The 8085-nt window shown below is 35.6% G+C and overlaps 2 protein-coding genes across 2 annotated transcripts; one reads left to right on the top strand and one right to left on the bottom strand.

Annotated features, from left to right (window-relative positions):
* The first annotated feature begins 2021 nt into the window (after positions 1–2021).
* Positions 2022–4845, top strand: LOC133805131 (purple acid phosphatase 2-like). The gene is made up of 8 exons (XM_062243230.1): positions 2022–2368; positions 2515–2715; positions 2811–2922; positions 3044–3273; positions 3376–3514; positions 3834–4054; positions 4151–4272; positions 4422–4845. Exons 1-8 carry the CDS (start codon positions 2177–2179, stop codon positions 4621–4623), a joined length of 1419 nt encoding a protein of 472 aa, XP_062099214.1. The 5' UTR covers positions 2022–2176; the 3' UTR covers positions 4624–4845.
* Positions 4846–5208: 363 nt separating this feature from the next.
* On the bottom strand, positions 5209–7339 carry LOC133805132 (dehydration-responsive element-binding protein 2D-like). The gene is made up of 2 exons (XM_062243231.1): positions 6551–7339; positions 5209–6267 (listed from the first exon to the last, which is right to left on the bottom strand). Exons 1-2 carry the CDS (start codon positions 6590–6592, stop codon positions 5575–5577), a joined length of 735 nt encoding a protein of 244 aa, XP_062099215.1. The 5' UTR covers positions 6593–7339; the 3' UTR covers positions 5209–5574.
* Between the last annotated feature and the right edge of the window lie 746 nt (positions 7340–8085).

The following is an 8085-nucleotide window of genomic DNA, read 5'->3' as shown; positions in this document are numbered from 1 at the left end:
AATTACTAAGGAATCCTTTTTCAAAATGCAAACCAAACAACCGAATGGATTTAGTTTAGGAATATCAATTTCATTCTCATGTCCATTACTATGAACCAAACACCACCTTCATGAGCGAGAGAAGAATTAGTGGTCTCATCAAAATTCCTTTTAGTCACACCTATATGAGAATTGTTAAGGAGCACTACTGGTACCCAAAAGGTGGTATATCGTCATTGGTACAATTCAATATTGAGTCCTATATATAATTATTATGAGGTATCGCTAACCAATCGTGGGGTGTCACCTCGTGTGATGTTGGGCACTTTAAAATGACAAATAGCAACACTCCACCTACATTGACCGAAAAAAGAATATTCCCACTATAACCCCATTATTTGTTTTCTTGATAGAAGTCTTCTTATTTAATTAAATGTACTTTGTTAGACCTAAATATTGATTATTGAATAAAACGAGGTAGCAGGATTAGGCAATATAGCCAGTGGACACTATACTAGGCAGTATCCAAAAGTTCTGCTACTCCATGTTCGCAGTCGACAAAGGCCAAACCTTTTTGTCCTTTTTACTTTAATTATTCACACTAGACAACACTATGCTTTCCATTATTTCTATTAATATTTTTCCTTTTCAGAATAAAATACAAATGAGAGGTGATATGGTAGACAACAGAGAGATCAATAAGTTTATGTGGTACAAAGACACATAGAGAAACTTTGGTAGAGTATAAGACACATAGAGAAACTTTAGTTGAGTATGGGCAACTCTAATGAGTACTTCTGTGGTGATAACACGTTATGTTCTCTAAATACATTGATGTATATGACATGACTCGTTACTCACTCTACTCCATTTGATCGCACGTGATTGCTTATATACTTAATAAAAATTAGGGTTTAAACATTTTTCGACTTGTGTTTTTTTTCATTATTTATTTAGACTTTGTGTTTTGACGAATTATTTTTTAGATTTTATGTTTTGTAAAATGGTTAAAATAGAACTCTAAACTCAATTTTGGTCAATGTTTTCTCAACTAAAATTACAAATAATTTACCAAACTAACAATTTAGAATAAAAATAAAATCATTCTGCTTAAAAACGGTGTTGTTATATTCAATTTTTTCTTCATCAAAATTGAGTTTAGGGTTCTATTTTAACTATTTTACAAAACATAAGATCCAGAAAATAATTTATTAAAACACAATATTCAAACAATTAATGAGACAAAACACATGTCAAACAAAAAATATAAACTTTTTATGAAAAGAAAAATATGTTCACCAACCGGCAGGTGACGTTATTGAAGCCAATCACATTTATTAAGTGGGACCAGTGACACATAATCTTTGGGTGCACATGTTACTCTTAATACAAATATCTTGCGTGGACTATGGAGTTTTTGGAGCTGAGATTACTTGTTTGCACGCCTTTTTTCTTTCTTTAATTAAATAGTAATATATTGGACCAGTGGCAATTAATTAGTTAGTGAGCTCGTCCTAGAGTTCACAAACAGATACACTGTGCGCATCTGGCCAAGGCAATTAAAAACAACATATATACTCTCCCAATAATGAACAACGCCACTCTCATTTTGGATTGAATCAAATACTTTATTCTTCACATGATGTTCGAAACTTGGTATAAAAATTACCAATAAACTTGTATTGATGCTATTTTTTTTAAATAAAAATAAATTCCATAGTCGATTTATTATAACTCCCACAAAATGAAAAAAAAAAAAAAGTATAAAGCAAAAAGCAGGAGAATAATTTGAATATATATAATAGAATATTAATTAAATTTAAAGGAGGATAATTTTTAGAGGGATACTCGTGCGTTTAACTTGAACGTTCTAGTCTAGTAATCATTGTCCAAGTTTCCGAAACTCCACGAGAGTTCCTCGCTCTCTAATAAATAAATAAATAATGACCATAATGGCAATTAAAAAAAGCTTATTTTAATAATAAGCATTTCTACTTTTGTTAATTGTTTTTGTATTTGCAGTGAACAAGCCGTCTAACAACAACCCATTATGGCCATTGGCTGCTTTTTGAGATGATAAGAGACATTTTTACAAATATATGTATATAAATAGAGAAATCATTCGAGTATATAAAAGGGTCACCTTCTCTGTAATGTTTGGTAAAACTGATACTGCTAGATCGATAAGATATAATCTATGTTAAAGCTAAGCATGGAATTGAGGTGGGGATGTAATAGTATTTTGATTATTATTATTTGTTTCTGGGGATTAATGTTAAGCGATGGTGGAATAACAAGTGGTTATGTTAGAAGTATTGATTTCTCGAGAGATATGCCAACTGACAGTGATGTTTTCAGAGTACCCTCCGGTTATAATGCTCCCCAACAGGTGAATTTTTCAATCTCATCTCAAATCAATGACCCTGTTCCTCCCTGGTTGGTTGCTCTTATTCATTGACTTTTGAGATTATCTTTGACTTTTAGGGTTTGAATAATATCAAGTGGGTGCTCATGTTCTTTATTTTTTAATTCAAGGTTCATATTACACAAGGAGATCATGTTGGGAAGGGTGTGATTGTCTCTTGGGTTACTACAGATGAACCTGGTTCAAGTACAGTACTTTACTGGTCAGAAAAGAGACACCTGAAGTACAGTGCTGAGGGCTCTGTTCTTACTTACAGCTACTTCAACTACACTTCTGGTTACCTCCATCACTGCACCATTGACAATTTGGAGGTGAGTAGTACTATCTGGTAGTTAAACACCAATCCCACGTCATTATTTTGAGATCCATATGATATTATTTTGTGCTTGCAATTCACCAACTGCAGTTTGACACCAAATATTTCTATGAGGTCGGGATTGGTAATACCACAAGGAAATTTTGGTTTATTACTGCTCCAAGTCTTGGCCCGGATGTTCCCTACACTTTTGGCCTTATTGGTAACCATACTTCTTATATTTGATTCAATTTGTACGATTTCATTTTAGCGTTTGATCTTCAATATAAAATTGGAAAAAAGAGAGTAGTTGCCTTGACCTTACTTTATTTGATCATTTGCAGGAGATATGGGCCAATCTCACGATTCAAACAGAACACTTACACATTATGAACTAAACCCTGTAAAAGGGCAGACCGTATTGTTTCTAGGGGACCTTTCTTACGCAAACGACTATCCTTTTCATGATGGTACTAGATGGGACACTTGGGGAAGGTTTGTAGAGAGAAATGCTGCTTATCAACCTTGGATTTGGACTGTCGGGAATCATGAAGTTGAATTTGCTCCTGAGCTTGTATGGATCATTTTCTCTCAGGGTCTATTTTGACTTTTCATTTGTGCAAGAAAACTTGGCGCTTGTCTTTAAGCATAATTTGATTAAATAGTTCCCTTGCAGGGTGAGAGTGAACCTTTCAAACCTTATACGAGCCGTTTTCATGTACCTTACCGAGCGTCCCAAAGTACATCCCCTCTTTGGTATTCCATCAAACGAGCTTCAGCACACATCATAGTGTTGTCTTCTTATTCAGCATTTGGTAATATCTCTCCACCTCTTGTCTGGGTGTCTGTTTTATTCTTGTCGTTGCTATTTTAGTTTGATAGCTTAATAGGATCACTACGATTTAAGCTCTCTGATGTTTGAAGAGACAAATAGCTCCAAAAACAAGAAACCACTCGCAGATCACATAAAAATTCGTAGGAGTTGTATTGATGAAGCAACCCCACAACTTTGGAGCTTTGTTGATTCTTTTTGTTGTATTTATTGAAATAAAAAGTTTTAGTTTCAAGAAAACCAGGATTTATTGTGTTTCTTTGACCCTTTTTCTCTGTATGCGTATGTGTGTGTATTTGTAGGTAAATCAACCCCTCAATACAAATGGCTTGTTGAAGAGCTACCAAAAGTGGACAGAACAGAGACACCGTGGCTTATTGTTCTGGTTCATTGCCCACTATACAATAGTTATGTGGATCATTTCATGGAGGGGGAACCCATGAGAGTGGTTTTTGAACCATGGTTCGTGAATTACAAAGTTGATGTTGTTTTCTCAGGCCATGTTCATGCCTATGAAAGATCTGTAAGCCCTTTTACTTTCTATTCAAATTTAGTATCAATTAAATCAAACCATACTTTATATGTGTTAACAATCATGTTTCACATCTTTAAATACCAGGAACGCATATCAAATGTCGCATATAGAATTGTAAATGGGCTTTGCACACCCAAAAGTGACCAATCAGCACCAGTTTACATAACAATTGGAGATGGTGGAAATCTTAAAGGATTGGTCACAGAGTATGTCTACCAGTATTACTTTATCTCTCCTTGCGATATTTGTAATTTATTAATAGCCTGTTACACTGAATAAAGTTTCTCATCAATCATTTTCAGTGTTCTTTTTTTATTATTATTAATATTTTTTGGGGTGTGACTGTGGGCTGCAGGATGACAGAGCCACAGCCAAGCTACTCTGCTTATCGTGAAGCTAGCTTTGGTCATGGGATATTTGATATAAAGAACAGGAGTCATGCCTTCTACAGTTGGCATCGAAATCAGGACGGCTATGCTGTAGAATCCGATTCCACATGGCTGCACAACAGATACTGGAACCCTGCACCAGAAGAATCATCCATAGCTGCGTTATAGTAATAATAAAAAGAGCCTACTATTTATTATTAGTCCAGGAACAAGCTTTTCACTGAACCATGTCATGGACCCTTGATCTTGGTGTAACATGGAAGATAGAAATTGTTTAGCAAATCTTAGAAAGTTTGCTATTGGGACGAACCGTTGATAATTATCTCATTTGTAGTATTTAGTGAAAACCTTGGAATAGTTTGTTCCAGTTAACTAAACTAAGTGGAATAACATCATGTCTAGTATTGGAAATGTAGAATGCATAACGACAAATCAGCTAACTCCTCGGAAAGTAGCAGTCACAATAAGATACAAGAAAAAGTTAAATAGGGAGAGGAGAATGTGAAAAGGATAAGGAGGAGGCGGCTAAACCTGTACAAGAATCCAAAACAGCTTTCCTAGCTACTACGCCAGACCCAGACTGTCAATTATATCTACTCTACTGATCATTCAGAAGAAAGAAACCCTCAATCGTGTCACATTGTGTTCAAAACCAAGCGAAGAGAAAGTTATTCTACATAGGGGGACATATAATCAACAGAGAATGAGTGAAAAATGAGCACATACCAATTACCAACCAAACAAAACTATAGGTTTCATAAAATGAGCACACCAACGCTTGCCAGCTAGAGATTTTATACATAACAACAGTACTCACTCCCCAAACCCGAAGAACACACCAAAAAAAAAGAAACAGAAATTTATATACATACAAATAAGCGCATATAATGAATATCCCAAAGACCCATGCTACTGCTACTACTACTTACTAACTACTGCCTACTTCTTATATGTAGTCTACTTTATACCTATATTTATAATTCATTTAAGTATATATCTTATTATCTGACACATAATTGATTATTAATAATATAATACGTATGCTTATATCTAAATTAAGCCTATTATAGTTATTTGGAGCGCAATCAGGAGAAAGCAGCTTTCTTTTTTCTTTTTTTTTTACATGCACCACGGGGACCGTAGAGTTTCCCAGCCAGCTCCATCAGCAATGTTGGCGCCGAAAATGCTTTGATTTTCCATGATTGGAAAGTCGAGAGACATCTCAGCCTCCGCCCATATTGCATCATCATCAAACTCAGGCAAGCTGGGGTTCACACTCCCCCACAGCCCATCTACTCTTTCCACTTGATCACTCTCCATGTTCGTAAAGCGCTCGTCACACAGCGGAATAACGCTGTCCACAGCGGCCGTGACAGGAGCATTTCTAGAAGTACCTGATATACTATCAATTTTTTTCTGATTCAGAAACTCAGGTTGGTCCAGGATCGCTGTTAACCCCTTCTGATCAGACATCTGAGAACAAATATGATTTTTGTTGTGAGATGACGAGGAGGGGGAGGACAGTAGTACTTCCGGGAGATTGAGTTTAGCTTCGGATCCGTAGAGTTTACGAGCGGCGGCGTCGTAAGCCATGGCGGCTTCATGGGACGTGTCGAAAGTTCCCAACCAGAGACGGGCACCGCGGTTTGGCTCCCGGATCTCGGCCACCCATTTCCCCCAAGTCCTCTGGCGAACGCCCTTATAAGTACAAGTGGCGTTCTCGGGTCCACCCTTGCCTCGCATGCACCCTTTTCTGGAACTGGCCTGAGCTGGTCTCTTCACCTGTTTTCTCTCTCCAAAACCAATGCTTGACTTCAACATTGTTAAGTTGAAAAGGAGATATATAAGGAGAGAGAGAGAGAGAGAGAGAGAGAGATTTGAATTCAATTGAGAGTATAGTATCAAGTTATATATATAAAAAAAGATAACGATGAGGATGATGATGATATATTGTATATTGTATACATACAGAAGGAGATAATATTAGATTTAAGATTACAAGTCATAGGAATAGGAGACTTGGCTCAAAGGGAGGCGCTTATTTATAGATGACAAATAAGAGCAAGAAAGAAAAAGAGTGATGAGAGACGCGCACCTGAAACGTGGCTGGTGGTGGGGTTGAGCTGATACTTGGCATGATGAACCGGACAGTTCGTGTCCATGGCCAACCTTACTGTTCAATTCTCTTAGACACACTTGGCGAACCCCCTTGTTTGCATCAGGAGGCTCAGGTGGCAAACTCAGGAAGAGCAAACAGGGTCTTGACTTAATAATATATACGAGTCTATACTCGTAAATAAATAAATAAAAATGTAAAAATATAAATTATTTTTATGGGATTCTGGATTTGAGGGAAGTAGGAGTTGGATAATAGCCATTTTTGTATTGGTAGCGGTGACGATTGACGAACGGTTAGAGATAAGCCCATGCGGTAATTCCAAAACAAGCACATGACAAATAGCAACGTTAACTAATACGTGGGGCTACCCACGTCCCATGAACTGGTGGGGGCTTTGGAGTCAGTGACAGACCATTCCATTCAACTCATTCACACTCTATACTTTAGTATTCCCAAAAAGATCGGCTCGAGATGTATTCAGAATCTTTGCACATCATTATTAAACATTTCAAATTTATTTTTCTATAGATTCTTTATACTATGTTTGGCGGTAGGCAGATAGAGAGAGAGATGTATATTATAGGGAAAGCAAAAAAAAATAAATAAATAAATAAAGGAACAACCCTCACAATAGATTATATAAAATATATAAGATAAGAAGAGTACTTATCTATCCTATTTTCTATTTTACATATATTTTTTTTTAAATATTGCAATGGTATTTTTTTAATATATATTTATGAATTACTACCCATCATAAAAATAAAAAATAAAAAATTGATATATATATATGCTGTGTTTTCAGAGAAGCCATTAAAAAGTGCTCTAAGGACTAGTTGGCCAATCCATTAAAATCGAGGAGATTAGACCATATACCCAGTTTTAGAAAGCTCCTTTAATTTCTACTAGTATTTTGAAATGTTAAATTTCATACCTATTTTTTAACAAATTGTCCATTATATCCTTACAAAATGTAAACTACACTCCTCAAAATGTAAACCCCAAGCTCGAAAATATAAATTATAAGCCAAAATTACAAATCACACGAAGGTAAATCAAACACCTACAAGCCTTGAAATGTAAACCACAATACCCAAAGTGTAAAGCTCTAAAATGCAAATCACAGACCAAAAATGTAAACTACACGTTCATAAATGTAAACCACAAGCTTACAAAACCACGTTTCTAAAAATGTAAACTATTTGTGGTTAATTTAACAATAAAACGTGGTAGTTTTTAAAAAAATCCCATTAAAACTACTCTCCAATTTTAACATTGAGAAATTAAAATTTTATTGTCCAACTTTTCCCAGCTACCAAAGGACCACTCTCCCTAATTCATCCACTAATCTTTCACCTGCTGCTTTCTTCCACTCATTCCAGCTACCTAAACAGTCTTTACTGCTCATACTTGTAACAAGTTGGGGTAACGAAATTTAAACACCCGACCTCTAAAATATTGATAGTCAAGTTTTGATTGTATTTTAGAAAAAGAATTAAGCAAAATTATAC

Source organism: Humulus lupulus, chromosome X (assembly GCF_963169125.1).
Source record: "Humulus lupulus chromosome X, drHumLupu1.1, whole genome shotgun sequence".
Taxonomy (NCBI): domain Eukaryota; kingdom Viridiplantae; phylum Streptophyta; class Magnoliopsida; order Rosales; family Cannabaceae; genus Humulus; species Humulus lupulus.
Note: the sequence above shows the minus strand (reverse complement) of the source record. Positions and strands in the feature narration are given on the sequence as shown.

Bases quoted from the DNA above. Each gene is read 5' to 3' on its own strand.
- LOC133805131 (XM_062243230.1), top strand. From the start codon at position 2,177: ATGTTAAAGCTAAGCATGGAATTGAGGTGGGGATGTAATAGTATTTTG. The intron at 4,055-4,150 runs GTAAGCCCTTTT...TTTAAATACCAG, and splicing joins TTCATGCCTATGAAAGATCT to GAACGCATATCAAATGTCGC. The intron at 4,273-4,421 runs GTATGTCTACCA...TGTGGGCTGCAG, and splicing joins CTTAAAGGATTGGTCACAGA to GATGACAGAGCCACAGCCAA.
- LOC133805132 (XM_062243231.1), bottom strand. From the start codon at position 6,592: ATGCCAAGTATCAGCTCAACCCCACCACCAGCCACGTTTCAG. The intron at 6,268-6,550 runs GTGCGCGTCTCT...ACAATGTTGAAG, and splicing joins CACCACCAGCCACGTTTCAG to TCAAGCATTGGTTTTGGAGA.